This window comes from Amia ocellicauda, chromosome 3 (genome assembly GCF_036373705.1).
Source record: "Amia ocellicauda isolate fAmiCal2 chromosome 3, fAmiCal2.hap1, whole genome shotgun sequence".
NCBI lineage: Eukaryota > Metazoa > Chordata > Actinopteri > Amiiformes > Amiidae > Amia > Amia ocellicauda.
The window spans coordinates 37858325-37876897 of record NC_089852.1 but is presented as its reverse complement, the minus strand read 5'-3'; the positions used below and the strand labels follow the sequence as shown (position 1 = coordinate 37876897).

The 18573-nt window shown below is 42.3% G+C and overlaps 2 protein-coding genes across 2 annotated transcripts in view; one reads left to right on the top strand and one right to left on the bottom strand.

Moving 5' to 3' along the window:
* capn5a (calpain 5a) overlaps positions 1 to 18573 on the bottom strand; it is a 33253-nt gene that overhangs the window by 3932 nt on the left and 10748 nt on the right. Inside the window, exons 3-10 of the mRNA XM_066699311.1 lie at positions 13649 to 13780; positions 6661 to 6869; positions 5812 to 6004; positions 4889 to 5082; positions 2309 to 2386; positions 1937 to 2132; positions 578 to 700; positions 41 to 237 (exon numbers count right to left, since the gene is read on the bottom strand). Of these exons, the coding sequence (XP_066555408.1) occupies positions 41 to 237; positions 578 to 700; positions 1937 to 2132; positions 2309 to 2386; positions 4889 to 5082; positions 5812 to 6004; positions 6661 to 6869; positions 13649 to 13780 (1322 nt within the window). The remainder of the gene's footprint in view (positions 1 to 40; positions 238 to 577; positions 701 to 1936; positions 2133 to 2308; positions 2387 to 4888; positions 5083 to 5811; positions 6005 to 6660; positions 6870 to 13648; positions 13781 to 18573) is intronic.
* ompa (olfactory marker protein a) lies at positions 7609 to 10059 on the top strand. Its single transcript, XM_066699313.1, has one exon. It carries the CDS (start codon positions 7718 to 7720, stop codon positions 8318 to 8320), a length of 603 nt encoding a protein of 200 aa, XP_066555410.1. The 5' UTR covers positions 7609 to 7717; the 3' UTR covers positions 8321 to 10059.

Genomic DNA, 18573 nt, shown 5'->3' with positions numbered 1-18573 from the left:
AAAGCAATGGTGAGAGAGAAGAGGGTGGCAACTGGATTACTTGCACTCTGCAGGGACGTCTGTGAAGACCCGGAGCAGGAATTCTCCCTGGAGGCCGGGGTCGAAGGTGGTGGGGATGATGACGTAGCGGCCCTCCTTCAGCTCCGTCTTCAGGAACACGCAGCGCGAGTTGATGTAGATGGATCCCGCCACTTTCTGCTGGGTCGAGTGCATGCGGTACTTCCGGTTCAGCTCCACCTGGACGAGGGAGAGGGGAAAACGCCGTCACGATGGGTACACTAGCAATGTCTCCACAAGAAATCTGAGAGGAACTCGACGACAACCGCTAGCAAAGCCTGTCATTTCTTTTCATTGCTTCCTTGGGGTATATAAGGTTGTTATTGAACAGAATAAAGATTTTTAACTGGGGAAAAAAATAATTTATCATTTTCATTCTACAAATAAACAGTAAACAAACTGTCCTACAAAATGCTTCTGGGTTGGCTAGAAGCTTGAGGTGAATGCAAGTCAAATCAGAGCCCTCCTGTGGCCGAGAGGGCCTTGCTCAGCGCCGCCCTCCGGTGGTTCCTCTCCTCACCCTCTGGATGTCGAAGCCGATGGCCAGGTTCTCTCCTTTCCCCTCTTTGGGCCGAGCGCGGCGGTCCTTTTGTTGCAGGCAAATGAGCACCTCGTCCTCGGGCTTCCTCACATCAAACACATACTGCGCACACAAACAGCGGTCAGACACAGGCCTTGCCGAGTCGCGCAACACACACAACCTAATCGTTTCATATACCCTATGTCTGACACCATTCATACTGAGATTTTGAAACTCCTGATAAACTTTTCTTAGGACAAAAATTCAAAAATTCTTGTGTTATTACCATTTGCCAAAGCTACAATCAAAACAACTCACATGTTACTTTTTGAGCTTATGTCAAAATACCTGTATACATTTAAGTGAACTATTTAGGAAATGGACTTTAATCTGGCAAACTCACATATGAAACAATTGTATTGTTCATATATTACCAGATGATTTTCAAAGTGTTTAAAGTCCAGAAATTTGCTCTAAAAATAACTCTGGATGCTTAAAAGTCAAATTCAGCTCAAAACATTGTAGAAAGCGAAGTCAAATTACACAGTGTAACAATTATGCAGTTATGCCTCAAAAGTATAGAAAATGGCTATTATTCCCCACAAACTTTGCCTTTGTGACCAGGACAGTGATATCTTGAAATGTAACTATTTGCAATGAGAAAACGGGCGAATGTGTGTCTTTTCGTTCACATAAAGTCAGACAAAAACAACATATGAATCCAAATTAATATTTATACTGAAGTAATACAAAAATGACTAAGTACATACTTCTGAAGTGAGTAGTTTTTCAAGATTTACGATTATACTGTTTTAACAGTATAAATACATGTTAATTTGGATTTATGTTGTTTTTTCTGAATTAATGTGAACGAAAAGACACAAATTCGCCTGTTTTCTCATTGGAAATAGGTAAATTTCATAATAATCACTGTCCTGGTCACAAAAGCAAAGTTTGTAGGGAATAATAGCCATTTTCTATACTTTTGAGGCATAAGCAATTAGGAAATAACACTTACTACCCAGGAACAAAAATTGTGTTACATAGTGTTATCATGTGAACGCTAGATGGCGCTAATGTGAGACATATTACACCAAGACGATCACTTGCAATTCATCATGCAGAATATTGACCTAGGGAAGATATATTCACATCCACAAGTTCTTGATAACACATTTGTTTACTGAGAAAATCAGACCACACCTGCCTTTTTTCCCATTTAAAATATACCAATATCTGAAATGTGTTATTCTTTCTTTAGGAGCTGTAAAAACAAAGCAATACTCATGCTTTTCTAGAGCTGTGATGTGCTCACATGCCTGAGAGCAATGGCGTGGTTGTGGGAATTCGACTGGCTACCTGGGGGTTCTGCAGGAAGGTGGCTTTGTGGTTGATGCAGCCCCCTGCCAGGTTCCTGAGCGGGTCGTCATGCCGCACCCAGGACCCGCGCATCACTTCCTCCTCCCAGGTCTTGTGGATGCTCAGGTAGGAGGTGTTGATGAGGCGACACAGAATTAAGTCGGTGAAATGCTTGCAGAAATCTTCAAACAACATCCTGAAAAAGCAGTAACGGAGAAGAACATGAACTGGAATTCTCCCATAGCTTCCCTTATAAATGGACTGGATAATGTGGTCTTCAACAAAGAAATACTGCAGCAAGGAAATATGAAGCAACTGCAAAACACTGACGTGGGGGAGAGAAAGAAAAGAAAAGAAAAACAGCATCCCTACCAGAACTCTCCGTCATCCTGCACTGTCACCCCCATCTTCTCTCTTTCGCTCTTGCTCACCTTTTGCCATTCTTCAGAGCTGCAGAGGAAAAACGGTACAGACATCAGCACCACTGGGGGCGAAAAGACTGAGCCAGGTCAGGTAAAAGTCAGCATGCCACAGCGTTCTCTCATATAGAAATGCAAGTCTCCCCATTTTATTTACGTAAATGCCACAGCTGTGGGGAACTAACTGACAGCTACTTCAATTCTAGAAAAGTACAGCAAGGAAGATGACTGATGATTATTTTAAGTAGCGCTGTTTAGAAAATAAAACACTCTCGCTTACTTTGAAGTGAAGTGAAAGAACATCCAGTCGGACTCAAAATAAATAATTCATCGCGAGAGTTCTAAAAAAGATTCACTTTACTTGAATGTTTTTTTTTTTTCCACCTTTTAAATAATTCAAAGCAGAATTAAAGTCAAGCACAAAGAGAACTCCAGCTCAATTTGGAACTCGCAACATCGGCAGCGCTCGACGAAAGAAAAGCATGAAGTTAAAAATACAACTGAAAGAATATAGCGGTGTTTTCCATCTACTAGACCATGTCAGAAAATGAGATCACTTGCGCCTTCTCTCCCAGCCCCAGGGCATCGGCACGGGCATCAGCAATTGGTGGGGCAAATCAGCAAAGTTTGCAGGGGCCTGAGGCGACTGAGGAGAGTGTAGCGGAGACCTTTCTTATTGCAGTGATGTGTGTGCCATGCTAATAGATGGACCAGCATGTCACCATCCACACAGCAGAGAACACGCAAGGCCCCTGAGTGACACAATCCAATACACGGGAACAGTCATTTGGGCAGAGAAGCAGCTGCAATTTATTGAACGGCTATACAGGCTTTCACATTATTTATAGGCCTACATAACACTTCTTTAAAAAGGTTATTGTTAACAGCCAATGGCTTCATCATCATAAACAAATGCTTGGAAATGCACACAGGCAGAGCTGCAGGGGGTTCTGGTGTTCATTGCAACTCCAGAGTCAGGATTAATGGGATTTTTGCAAGCGACTGCACACACTTGTGGCAAACCGGCAGGATGCGGCAGGTGGAGAGCAGTTCACTGTGATAAACAGATCATAATGACTGTGTGTGTTACTGAAACATCTGCATTGCACACACAGATACAGCTGCAAAAAGAAAAAGCAATGACTGAAAACCAATAGACTACACTACACTTAACAACAGCTATCTACTACCCTGATTCTAGCAAGGCACCAAAGATCAATCCAAAGAAACAAGTAAACTCATATACTGTATTGACTTTTAACAATATACAAAAAAACACTTTCCAATACAGGTCTCCAAGACATGCCACAAATTCCTCAAAAAAACAACAATGACAAGGAAAGTTTAATTGGTACATACTTCCGGTCTTATCTGTTTTTTATTTCTCTGCCCTTCACCTTTTCCTTAAACCTACTCCTGTTAGCTGATAATCAAACATGACTGTAGTATAATCTCAGCAGGTGACCAGTTAAGACCAGTTGATAGTTAAGAGTGAACATTAAAATCTGAATTGTTTAATAGTAAAACTCCCAGGGTGATAATATGAATATAGTTGCATCTGAACTAGGTACATAAAATTAAGATCAACAAAAGAGACTCTAGAGACGAAGCAGTCTGTCAGATCCAGAGCTGAAACTGGATTCCCGATTCGCCACCTTCCCCCATCTCCATCCACCAACACTGCTCTTCAGGATGCGTTCAGTGCAGATCCCTCATGACAGTGCTGGCTGGGGGCCCTTCACAGAAACACTCAACCACACGTCTCCTGAGCAGTCAAAAGGCATTGTGCGCAAGTTCATATTTCTACAGCTGCACATTGTAATTTGGTGAGAAAACTGTCATGTTTTTCTGCTTGAGACCACCTAGACTGGAAGTCCAACCCAAACCGAAGTAATTATTTAAGTTACTAGAGCTAACTTTCCAAATGCAATGAAAAAACAGGAACTGATATTCAATGACAAGTTATTTCACATTCGCAAATACAACACACGCGGTTTATAAACAATATTAAAATGTTTTTGGGCTGCATGGCTGGACAGATGTGCTGGGGGCATTACCATCAGGATTCACCGTGTTGATAGCTTTGGTCTAAAAAAGGTCCCAGTTCAGTTCCTGTCAGTTTGTGTTGAAGGAACCCTTTGATGTATCCTGGCAATTCCCAGTAAATCAGCCTGTCTGCATTAGCAAAGCACAGACTTTGTCTTAAACTCACTTAGCCATGAAGGCTGCAGAACGGCAGATGGGCCAGACTTCAGCCGACTGTCCTTCTTACCCCGTCTGTGCCAGCTACAGGGCCAACGCACACTGCCCTGCTCTGCCCACCCAGATGGAGATCTTAACCCATTTCCTTGACAACCAGAGCACCCTCCAATGCTACATTTCCTGGTGGCCGAAACATTGCTCAAATGGGACCCTGCTCTAATTGCGTCTCACTCGGTCGGGATTTGGGCTCCGGTGTGGAATGTGATCACTGTCAAGGGAAATTCACGACAATGACACCTGTCAGTTCCACCTTGTGTCCAGACAGCATTACCTGTCACTCCACGGCCCGTTCCACTCCTTCTCTCCCCAGGGGTTCCTCATGCGGATCATGCAGAGCTTCTCCGCCTTGAAGAACGCCAGCAGGCCGTGGCCCAGCCTGACCTTACGGACGTCGGTGACGGCGTAGGCATGGCCCTTGACCAGCCCACAGTCCAGCCTCGCCTCCATGTCTGCCGAGCTCGCCGCCTAGGAACGGACAAGGCCAAACCGTCAACCTGTTCCCAGGCGTGTTCATGACTGTTCCCCGACTTCTTCAGAATTGAACATTATGCCATGAATTATAACCTTTAAAACAGTTCAGATTCAGAGATCACGAGCAGCAGTTTGAAAGTGTGATTTCAATCACTAATGCAATATAGCTGCTCTACACACTTTTGTTTCCAATACACAACTTGGAATTGTGTACCGATCATTTTTAATCATATCTTCTCACAGCAAAATGAAAACAAACCCAAAAAACAATTAAAGAATGAAAAAAGAAATGAATCACAAAGAGCTCTCAGGTCACGGGGGCTGATGCAAATATCCAGTATCAGCAGCTATTGAGATATTTTGTGAATTTTAGTGTTGTTGAAATGGATCCTTGAATTTCATGAATATAAAGCAGTGCTGTGAATTCCCTCCCAACGTGTGCCTGAAATCTCAATGAAACTGGCCAACGGTGGCGGTGGGTTCTCTAACAACTGTGGCACTGTGAAAAATGAAACCCAGCAATGCACCTGGCTGTTCTAAGGCATCATGATCTTTCCATAATCCACAAATTGTAACATTTCCACACAAACATACAGAAGAGTTTGGGCAGGACTCCCATAAGGATTACATTGGAAAGTGTGTAAATACAGGTTACTTGACCGAGATAAAAGAAGGGTTCAAATTGTGGAGAAGAGTCTCAGCAGACACAGAATGGAGTCTCACCCTGATCGAGCAGCTGATCAGCCCATCCCGGTTGTGTACTTTGAGCACCCTATCGAACAGCTGGTTCCTCGATGCCTCATCCCGGGCGAACTGGCACTCCACCAGGTCCACGGGCTCAGACACCCCGCCGGTGAAGTCCACAAGTGCGTCCGCCGTGTTCCCACCATCCAGAGCTTCATAGCATCCGTACAACCTGAGGACGCACACATTGGTCAGGCCACTCCACACACTCAATCATCTCATACAGGACTGCAGGCCCCAGATAAGGTCATGCAACCAACATAGGACTCAAAGGGACCCTCTAGGTAACACCAAACTTTTTGCTACGCATCTTTCATGCAGTGCAGCTTTACATATTTTCCCTATGGCAGTGCTGTCGTCAAGTTGACAGTGTTTGAAAAAACTAATTTTAAATCAGATGTGGAAAGTGGAGAGCAAAGCAGAATTTAAAAAAACAGTTTGTGTTGAGTGTACACTTTTTTCCTCCACTAAATTGTTTAGTTCTTTTTGTGATTGTATTTAGAACAATACACATTTTCTGTGACTCTATAATACAGTTTTAAAAAACAACAACATGCAAATGGGGTTCTAGAGCTGTATAAATTACGGTCAAATTATCTCTGGGAAGGAAAACCCCAGAATGCAGCCCACCTCACAGCCGCTGTCCTGCACCTGTTGACTTTATGAAGGCTATTAAACAAGGCAGGCCCGGACTGTCAAATCAGGGTGACCTCAATAAAAGCAGCACTCCCCGGTGGCGGTGGCGGTGGCGGACTCTCTCTCTCTCGCTCTCTCTCTCTCTCTCTTGCTCTCTCTCGCTCGCTCTCTCTCATCAGTGGCTATACTTGCTTTGCATAGGCCTTCTCCACCAATGCACTCCAGAATTCATTGCTGTCGTTCGAGTGGCAGTACACCAGCTGGTTGTTGATGGTTGGGAGCCTGTCGTCAATCACTACGTCCACCCAATCTCCGAAACGCCAGAATCTGAAGTGGAAGATCCCAGCGTAGGAATTGGATTTCTCCACGTCCCATTCCTGCTCCTTCCAGTCTGGAATGACCTGCAGAGCACAGCAGTGTGAATATCTGTTAGTCTCAACAGATAAGACACAGACATCTTAAAAAAAAAAAAAACACACAAAAACAGCAGTGGTGAATTTATGAGTTCCATACACATTTAAAATGTTTTGCAGTACTGAAAAGTAAACTGCCAAAATAGCTGAACAGAGTACTGCCCCAATGTTCAGAGATTCTCATTCTCTGGTGACCTTGCCAATTCACCCAGACACTAATTAACAGAAGTGGCCCACTAAGTAAATCATTTAATTATCATAGCCATTAATGTCAGTGACTTTACAAATGGCTACACTATTAAAATACCTTCAAATAAAACAGCACAGACCTAAAGCAGCCCCTAAACTAATACAGCAGAAAATTCACAAAGCAATGATGTACTTCACTGTGTCATCATCCAACTGTGGTACTGCCATGCTTTCATTCACTGTTTTGTTGTTGTTGCTATGACATGCTTTCACTCTGCATCACTACATGAAGCTCGGCGTTGGGTACCAGTAAGTAGGGCAGGGAAGCATTCGAAAGGCACCAATAATGAGTCTATATGCCAGGATATAAACCAACCTGAACTGTAAATTGGAAAACTGCAATATGGGGAGTCGCTTAATAAACTCATATACCAGCCATTTAGCAGCGCACAAGCGTCACGGCACAGCACATGTAAATAAATAAGTATATAAATAAATAAATACATCAAGTCCTCCCAAATGCCCAAAGGAAACTCCCTGGGTTGCAGTTTTGTACGTCATTAGCCTTTGTTGCCTAGCACTACCACACATCACGCCAACATTATCACCCGCCCCCCTGCACCCATCAACCCCTCCGCGAAGTGTACATGCAATCGAATCAATACAGTCCCAAACACAGCAGAGAGACGGGGCTCTGTGCAGATCAGGACCGGGCAGCGAGCAAGGGAGCGAGGGAGACAGACAACACACAGACAACAGCAGCAGCAGCAGCAACCATGGCCTCGGTACTAGAGCTGCCCTTCCAGGAAGACACCCAGCTGACGGAGGTCATGCGTCTGAGGGTGCAGAGCCTGCAGCAGCGCAACCACAGGCCCCAGGACGGCGAGAGGCTGCTGCGGCCCCAGGAGGTGGTGTACCGCCTGGATTTCTCGCAGCAGAACCTGCGCTTCCAGAGGTGGAGCATCCAGCTCTCCGTACCGGGCAAGATCACCATCACGGGCATCTCCCAGCTCTGGACGCCCGACCTCACCAACCTCATGACCAGGCAGCTGCTAGAGCCGGCGGGCATCTTCTGGAAGAAATCCGGGGAGGAACAGGTGCAGTGCTACGAGGCAGACACCCAGGAGTTCGGGGAGCGGATAGCAGAGCTGGCCAAAATCCGGAAAGTGATGTACTTCCTTTTATCCTTCGAGGACGGCACCGAACCGGCCAACATTAACTGCTCCATAGCCTTCAAGGCATCTCCGTAAGGGGTCAGGGATGCGGGGTGTAATTCCAGGGTTAGGCTGTTTTGTATTTCTGGTCTTGTGGTTGCACTGTTTCTGATCTTTCCCTCCATGCCCTCTGAAACAGCCATGTTTCCTGAATACTGGAGAGCACGGCTGCAGAGTAGCACATACTCTTCTTCATATTCACCTTGTATACCAGTGGCTTTAGTCACATCAATACTGTAGATCTACTGCACAACTGCCAACGCACAGAGTGTATAGCATGCTTTATCCTTATAGGAATGAGGAAATGAGTGGTAAAAGCAAAGAGTATTATAAACATTACTTTTCCTCATTCATGATTTCGCTTATCTTCTAAACAGTGGCTTCTGTTATAGATTAGCAGTAGAATTCATTATGAATGGTACAGGCAGGTGTTATTTGATGTTATCAGTTTCATTATAGATGTATATCATTAATAAAGTAATATTTTTAAATGGAATTATTAAATACAATAGTTTATCAGATAAATGTGCATACGTGAGACACTGAATGCAATGATGTGAAGGGTTTTAACAATAAACTCTTAAAAAAAAAATGCACTATTATAGACATTAGCATGCTGCATTTACAGCCAGGGACAGTCTAGACTCTCGAAGTCTTATCTCCCAAACTCTCTCTACACTCCACGTTACTGACTAAAACAGAAGGCAGGTTTTCACCAGTGTGCCAGTGCGGAGAGGGTTAGATAAACACTGAGGTTTTGCCAGCAGCCCGTTAGTGCAGCTTCAGTGGCATTGATTGAAATCTATGTCATACTCCCTTAGGTTCTAATCAGGATATTGAATTGCAACGAACAGTAACTTTTAGCTATGGCTCTCATTTTGCACAGCTTACATCAGAAAAAACCAAGCTTCAAACATATAAATCCAATTGATCAAACTAATTAAAAAATCTTGACCTTGTTCTAATTCAGCTTCACAATTGTTCACCTCATGAAGATTGTAACGGCACAATAAGGGGGATAGGTTATAGGGATTTACATTTTGGGCATGGTGATTTTCCCAATTCCGGTTCTCCATTAGGAAAGTTTCCATTAACATTCAAATAAAAATAAGATTTGAAAACTATTACACATTTTGTTAATTTAATCAAGGTGGTAATTTATTTTGGAAACTATATTTCCATATATTTTTATCAGTGGTATGAAATGTCAGTATTGCAAAAGCTGGCACACATACATTTATGGTTTGCACCTCATGTTTGCAGTTTATTTACAAGTTATTTAAATTACATTTTCCATTTAAATTTGTAAAATGGGCACAGAGAGGACCCCCCCCAACCAAACTCATGTGATTAATGATTTATGCACTATGGCAGATAACTAATGCTGCAAACTTGAGCTGAATTCAAGTAGAAATTTATATTGTCAGACTTTTTCAAAGGTTTGAAAATGGGTGTACAAAAATGGGAATTATCTGTAAGACAGACATCTCTGCTCTCCCACTTCTGACAGGACCGAGGCCAGAGAGTCAGCTGACAGCAGGGCACGCCATTTAAGAAATGCAACCACAATAAAAAATGGGAGCCTTTGATTGCAGTCTTCAGCCGAACGGCTGATTTTGGTTGCATTTCTTCCTCCATTTCATCTTCTGCATGACCTTCAGAGATCTGTCTTACTTTTGTGAACAGTCCTTGATATAAATTAGTCATTGTGTCACTTTGTGGAGCACTACCACAGTGTGGTACACCTTAGTACAATTCCTTAAATAAATTGTGTGTGCAGCAATTCATGGATTTTGAGCCTTTTTGTGAAGTTGCTACTATTTTTGGGGGCTGGGAATTCATGGTCACTATCACAAGGCATAATGACATCTGTCCAAAGCGATTCAATATTGACAATAAAATAAATAATTCAAATATGTAGGTTACAAGACAGAAAAGATGGTCTCTATAGAATCGAATATAAAATGTATTTCTACATTACATTAGATCTTCTGGTCACTTTTAAGGGGCGATTTTAGAAAAGTACCTTTTTGTCTCAATTATCTGTACTATTAATAATCCCATTTTAATAGGAAAGTGTCATTAATTAGCCAGACAGGCCTGATTTTACTAAAATATTCCACTAATCACATTTAACTAATGATGACAGCCTCTGTGCTGCGAAAATAATTATCAGGACAAAATGTCGAAAAACAGTAGCCGGTTAGGAGAGAAACTCTTCAGAGTACAAAGTTGTAATCATACTACTGCTTTATTAACAGCCTATGAATTATTAGCATCTCATAATATGAGCTCTTAAATACCAAACTTTATCAGTGTGTTTGGGTTTTCTCCATTAAAGTACACCTCTAATAAACCAAACAAACCAGGTGTTTATTTAACAAGGCCTTTAATACCAGACTAAAGACTGGAAATCATATGCATCTCCCAGGATCCCGATAAGATTATTACTGTAACAATGTAACGCAGAGCACGGCTTCCCAGGGAATATGAAATATAATCCTCATATCAATCCCCTAGGATGTGTATAGCAACCATGTTATATAACTAGACAATTCAAAGTGTAGGGTATGTGCTTGGTGTGTTTCTGAAACCTGTGCCAAACAAATAACCTTGTTTAAGTGACTGAAAGGTCCTTCCTAGCTTTTGATTTGCATTATCAATCAAAACTAATAGAAGATTAATGGATCTCCCTTCTTAAATAAATCTGGGCTGTGTACAAGGACAAGGTTCACTTTAGACAATAGGGTAAGAGTGTGCTTATAAGCTTAAGGACATTTTACACTTTGCGATCAAGTCCCAAAGAAAAAAACGACAGCAGCCCACGGGCCCTAAGCCAGAATCTAGGAGTGGGGGGGGCTAACATTTACCTGTCAGGAGAGCAAGGTATTATGTGGAACTACAAGGCTGGAAAACCTTCAATGTAGGTGAAAACATTGGGGAGCTGGGGAGAGGATGTTCCAGTGAAAGCGTCAACACAATGCAAGCAAGAATACATGCTAATGAGGCCTCGGGGGGGTGGGGGGGTCTATGCGCGCCAGGGCTCCATGGAGCGAAGTGTGAAAGAGAATTGTTAATCAGATCAGCCAGATATAGCTCCCACCGCCAAACAGCTACACTCGCCGGGGTTCACACGATCTCAAACACTTACCGGCGAAACAGGAGAGCATTGTCATCCCACCTTAAATGACGTGCTGCCCGCAACAAATTAGTCGGGTTCAGGGGTTTGATGTGATGACAGATCATATAGATTCACAACAGCATTGGCCAAGTTTGATAAATATATAGCTCAACACTGTAAAGCATTAGTTAGATCCTGTACACACTAAGTTTCAAAACACTCACAGCTCATCAGTGTTCTGGTTCTGTACTTTAACAAAAACATCTGCCTCCATTAGGAATGATAAAGCATCCGTTTCCGCTGTTATAAGCAGTTATTTCAGGAAAGGGAAACTCTCCCCCCCTAAAAATAGCCTTATATTTTGGCTGAGGGTGGGGTGACACAGTGAAAAACATGAAAAACAACCAAAGGATTTGGTATCCATTTGACACATTTCCCTAAATCTCACCGTTTGCTGGGGAGCAGTCTGGCTCCATTCCCAGAGATTAAATGTATTATGTTCTATTTAATTTTTGTATTTTTAATTGGTTTTCAATTATAAGAATGTCCTTTTAGCAAAAGCAAGCAGAGGGAATCACTTGTGTGAAAACAAAAGCCCCCACCTCTCCTTTTATACTATTTATTCAGTCATTTTCTACTGTGTTTATATAACATTTTCCTAATGTGCAGTGTGAAACAGGCATGGTCTGTCCCATGTGACAGAAACTGTGCCTCATGAAACAGCGCTATTAGATTATTATTTTAAAACAAAATAAAAATCATAGGCTCAAAGATGCAGGGCTAGGTAAACTCAGAAATCTGCATCTTTTAAAGGTCAGTTTTAATCAGCTCCTCCAGAAAAAGTCATTAACAGCTGCTTCCCACCCGCCACCATGACTTCCACAGACGCACACCGCCACACCTCTGGCAGTCCCTAGCAACCGCACTGGCTACTGCCTCAAACCCGAACAACCTGTTAGCGAGACGTGTGTGAGCATGTGTTGACTTAGAGGAGTACATATGTACAGCAAGAGCCTATACCCGTTATCTAGCAAGAGCCTATACCCATTATCAGACATGGTTTGTCACAATCTCTGACAAACAGGATTTGTTTATTTTATAAAGAACAAGACACAGAAACCAAACCTTGACATTTCTGTGTCAAACTCCCACAACATATTACACTTTTCAGCACCACCTATGTTGTCTTAATACCTTAAAGGTATTCTTTAAATACCCATCACCTAATAAATTACCATGTAGTAAGAAATCAACAAAAATATATACTTTTTTATATAAATGAAACCATGGTAGGCTTTTGGATGATATTTTAAGGGTCAAGAATAATCTCTACCTAGAACCTAATTTTCAACATTACGCTTCATATATTCTTACAAGTTCCTCTATAACAACCCCCGCTGCAGCACAGGACACTGAAAGATACCATAGTAACTAAGAAAAAACAAGTTCCTCTTTCGCCTGCAGGAACTATTTAAATAACACTACTGAGACTGTAATCTTCCACATGCAAATCCTCTCTGAAGCAAGTGCACGGTTAATACGAACGGGAATTCTCATATGAACTGATGAGAAAATGGATAATAGGATGAGGTTTAGCTTTGCATTGTAATTTTCCACAGCTTCCATATTGTCATTATAACCGTAACCGTATTCCCTGAGATTTCAGTTTAATAGGGTATGCCTAATGGACCACAGAGACCTCAGCAGTGTAATACAATCAGACAGAGCCCTGCGTGTGGTTGGGAGGGTGCCCAGTCTTTCTGGATCACAACCATCGAAAGACACAGGAATAAGGGTAAAATCTGCATTGCAAGCTGAAATTGACTGAGAGACTTTCACTCTTAAACCACTAAAGACATCCTCAATCCCCTGTTTCTAAGTGCATTTGTTTCTGTTGCTTCATATCCATGTTCAGGAGGTGGTAATCACTATTATTGACGTTTCTGTTTCCATTAATGTTTGTCCTAGTTAATCATCTCTGAGTGAATGACAAACTGTTTTTCACTTCTCCATCAGGGTCTAACCGAGGGAAGAGATTCTCTGGGAACTAACAAGGGACCAAATGGTGATTGTCCCTCAAAAAGGTTTTTATCCTTTTTTGAATGGGCAGGAGGAGTATGTATTACTCTGAAAACCAAGAAGAATCGGAGTATTAGAACAGTTCCCCCTCAGCAGATATGACTTACGACCAAACAGACTTGTACAATCATTACAAATCTGGAAAATACAGTACAAAAGCTTACTTTCTGCCATAGAGATTCCCGGGAGGCTAGACTGGAGCAGGCTGCCACAAACCAGCAGTTTCCCAGCTGTCCCTGGTGCAAGTCATGGGCACTAATCCCATGAACAAACAAATGAGGGTCAGCACACAGCTCCTGTGAGAGAGAGGGAGAGAGAGAAAGCATAGTAGATTGAGTGCATTATGGCGCATGGCAGCCATTTATTAATTAAGCCAGTAATTGTTACATTTTACAGCAGGCAGCACTGCTTGCACACGATAAATCAAGGGGCTGTTAAGAGTTCACGGCAGCACTTGGCTTGCCATTAGTTTGCACATTTATTGCTTTTGTCTGTTGCTATGTGAGAGAGAGAGAGACAGAGAGGAAGCTTTGCAAATAAGGAGATGCTGCGGTGTACAGGACAGACATCAGACGAACAATGCACACCTGGACCAAGGCAGTTGATTTGACAGCAACTAAAACTGGTGACAGTCATAATATAGAAGTATGGCATGATATCCTTAAAGCGTCAGATACACAGCAAGCATAGTGGAGGTCCATGAGTTGTTCTAGGGTACATCTGCAACATCAGATGTTTTACTCATGCACTGCATAACATTTTTATCAGGCAGTGTGAGTGCATTGCTAATTATAACATTAATTGTGATCTCTACCCTGGTAAGTACAGCACAGCAGACAGAATCGCAGACACTAATAAACACAGCAGGGTCCAACAGGGTGCTACTGACACAAATTAAGTTAGAGAGTGGGCTAATCTGAGTTTATAAAACTAAATCTGGTTTTAACATCTGACCAAATCAAACCAGATTTAAAAATGACCTGCTGTCAGTGAGGAGAAGGGCTAATGGCTAATACCAGGGTGGTTGGCAGCTTTTTGTCTTCTTGACAATTGTTGACAGGAGATGACGTGGCCGGCATGTTCCTATGACAGGCTTTACTCGAGGACCAGCAGCAGGAGTTTTAATATTATTATAATTGAAACCGCAACCCCACCCTGAAACCCATATAACACACATTGTCAGAGACCTATTTGTCAAAAGCAAACACAAAGACTGGCAGGACCAAAAGGAAAGAACAAACAGCTGGGCGGTCGTGTGGACAGAGAGGGTGGAGTCGGGTCAGACTTTACCAAGTTCAACAGGGTACAGGGTGGATGTTTGCTTTTTACATTAAATATCAACTGATTTGGTATTTATTCACAGCGTCACATGCAATGGTGACCACAAACTGCTGACTTGTACTACAGTTTCCTGAGAATTGCTCCAGGAAGTGTATGCCAACATAGAAATAAAAGGCCCAGTAAACACAATGTCGTGTGCAAATGATCCAAAACTACAGACTACAAACCCACAGGAAGCTCTGAGAGTAGTGAGAGTTAGAAAACGCTACTATATAACTGTTCTCTTTCGTGTATATTTTCCAGCGTACACTCATCCCCCCCTGGCCATTTAGTCCTGGGCTTCTGCCAGAAAAACGAGCTCTGAAAAATGAGTCAAACTGCTCTCGATCCCTTTGGGTGGGAGCTGCTCGGACTTTACCAAGTCAAACGGGGACTGGGCGGATGTTTGCTTTCTATATCTAACATAAACATATGGTGCCATGACTTCATCCTAATGTGCATTTATTTACACAGTTTAAAGTGATCATCTGATGTCTGATGAGAATCTGGTGACTTGTGAGTGTTTGTTGAGCCACAAGGGGGACAGATATAAGATGAGGGAAAAAAGGAGGAAAAAAAACAAACTCAAAGCTTTCTTTCATGATCTGAACATTAGAGGCACTTCATGGGGTAAAAAAAAGGCTAAGGAATGAGTCCATAAACCAGAACTCCCAGCCCCAGAATGTGCACAAAAATCCAAAGGAGCAGCAAGACATCAACACAGACGGCTCAGCACTTTGGGATCGGGAGATGTCACCTGTATTATGGAAATCAAGGATGATGTAATCTGCAGGGCTGTGCCAGGAGAGGCAAGAAGGCTGGTCAAGCCATTGTGTGATTGTAGCTGCTGTAAACACGCATCATCCTCCCACAAACACACAGCTGCACCCCAATGAAGTTTCCAAACTCTTAATCACAGAGATTTTCGAACTTCCTGGAATAACCAGATCACTTCTCAGCCCCTGCCGTTTCCAGCCATCAGCCTCTCTGCTGTCCCCCAACACAGCCCACTGAGCGCCAGCACAAGCAGTTTTCGGTTCTAAAATTAAATTTGCTTTTTTAATTTATAAACCAAGAAACCAGATACTGGATTCTAAACCTAAACTCTCATTTCGGAAACAAAAACAACAAGACGAATGTGTGGAAATGAACAGGACGATTATACGCCTGCTTGTCCCTGGGAGCACTGCTGCACATTTGTCTTTTACCCACAGAACACTGCTCTTTTGTTCAACACAATCATGCCAATAAGTAACAGGAAAACAATTATAATCCTCCAGGACTTTGAAGACTTTCCTTTTATACTCTGACTGTGTTCGAGCTTACATAGGATGGCAAAAGCTGGAAATGTTCTGTGCCCCCCCCAAAAAAAAAAATCAACACTAGAGAAGTCTAACAATAGAACATGCACAGCCTTCCGGTTGTATTTTATCCTTTATACAGGATATGTTGCCTCAACTTTTTGTCTTTATATAACGCGTTGTAGAGTCATCCAATCATTTTCTCTCTCGATTGCTGAACACACCTAAAATGACCCGCCACTCTGTTAAACAGGAATGGCTGGCGAAGCTGTAGACAAACAGACTCATTGTTATTCATTATGTTGTGACATCATTGAAAAACAAACACCTCTTTCAACATTTAACATTGCTACTGCAGCACCAGGCCTAGTTACATAAATATATTTTAAAAATACAAATGGTCACAAGTTCCACATTGCAGCATTACTCATTATTGGTTTTCATATTGACCAATTCAACAGAAAGAGGAATGATGTGTGGCTTTTTTTTGTTAGTTGAAGAAGAAGGGAAAAAAGTGTTAATATGTTTCCCAGGTTTCTTTCTGAGAATTCTAACCAAGTTCGTGAAACTAAACTGGGTTTTTTGTGTGTGTGTTTTTTTCTGGCTTTTTAAGTTTCCCCATCTTCATCATGGCTAACAGACAGTATTGTGCGTTAAAATTAGACAAGGTCAGCCAGCGGGAAACAGTCTCACACAGAACTATACAAACTGTCACCCACAGCATTAAGAACAAAAAGCTCTCTCTACCGCAGATATTCTATAGAGTATTATTAAAGAACAGATAGTGAATTTTAAATCAACACTTCAGAAGCGCGTGTGATGTTCTGAGGAGATGTCACTTAAAAGCTCCAGAAGGTGCCTTTCAGAACGCACATCTGCTTCACAATTTTTATAAGTCAATTATTGCAGAAGGGAATTATCTACAGCAGTTTTTATGGCTTTTAAAGAAAGTGTATTCGGCTCCTCCTGAGATTTTGTCTGACCATCAGTTTAACTTTTCTGTGTGAAACCCCTTGGACTGTACTATACTGCACCGTGCTCCTACTAGATATTTTGTTTTACTTCTCCCCACCCCCACCATCCCAGGGGTTTGCAATGTGCAAAGTGTGCATTTCCAATCCTGGCTGGTTTGTTTCACATTTCTTTACAAGTTTACAATCACACAATTTCCGTGGGGAGGTCTAAAACCACCAACAACTTTCTAATTAACTTATTTACTTACACACGACAACTTCAGCTCAGCTAAAATGGTTCTAGAATGCGGAACTGTCCAATGAAGCCGACGTAAACAACATACTCAAGCAACAACACTGAAACATTCCCCTGTTATGTGCTGGTCCGTGTGCAAGTAATGCAAACCATACGTGACAGCGAGAGGCCCAGTGCAGAGAAGGCCTTCTCTCCTGCAGAAGCCAGCGATGCCGCGTGTGAGAGTGAAGCAGGGGACGGATCGGTGTACTCGAATACTAACCAGGACTGTCAAGCTGATGGGAATCTCACTTTTCCTTCTCTCTTTCTAATGCCAATAATGCGAATTCAAAAGTTGAATTCATTAATCTATACAGGGTCTGAGGGGGCAGGCCTCTTCCCTATAACGAATTTAACCATTACAGAGAAGCACAAGTATTAGATATTCCTGGACAGAGGAACATAACGAATGTGTGTGTGAATTAGGGTAGCAGTCATGTGAGCCGGAGTCAACGCCCTTCCTGCAGTTGATAAGACTGATAATTTGACTATCGCACTGGATTCAGCTTGCAGAACATTCCTTCAAGATGTAGCTTTTCATATAGTGGTCTAACAGAAGAAATTGAACTTCATGTGTGTGTACTTGTTCATCCACACAGCATCACCACCTGGAGGCATCTCTTGCTACCGTGATCAGTCTGTACAAGCCATGGACATATAGCTTTGCAGTTCAGGGGAGAATGTTTCAATCACTTTCAAATCACTCTTTTTGTGGGTGGACACCTGAATTAAATCTCAGTAATGTCCCTGTTTTCAGTCATTCGATTAGGGACACTATCAATTAGAGGCAATAAGTAATGCATACCATTTGAAGTCTTCACTTAAATATTAATCCTAAATTCACTGTGAAGCAGTTTGCATCCGACTGGATGAAACTGTCTACAAGCTGAGACACAATGACCAAGAGAATCGTAGAAAAATGCAGGTACCATTACAGGGATGTGTGTAACAAACTGCAAAACAGCAAATCTTCTTTCTTGTTGACGATTCCAACTGTACCAGCGATGCAACTAATCACAGATTTCATACACAGCTGTTGCACAACTGAAGTGTTTTTGGTTTCCCAGCCACAGGTCTTTTACCTTTATCATTATCGAGAAGTTGCAAAAGTCAGTAATGAGATACGGTCCTTCCCAAACTAAAATTGCTTTTATGCGAACCAACACTGAACATGAAGAATTGGATTTTTGGAGGGAAGAGAAGTGTGCCCAGTAAAAGGT

Excerpts from the sequence above, each read along its gene's own strand:
- ompa (XM_066699313.1), top strand. The coding sequence starts at position 7,718 with ATGCAATCGAATCAATACAGTCCCAAACACAGCAGAGAGACGGGGCTC.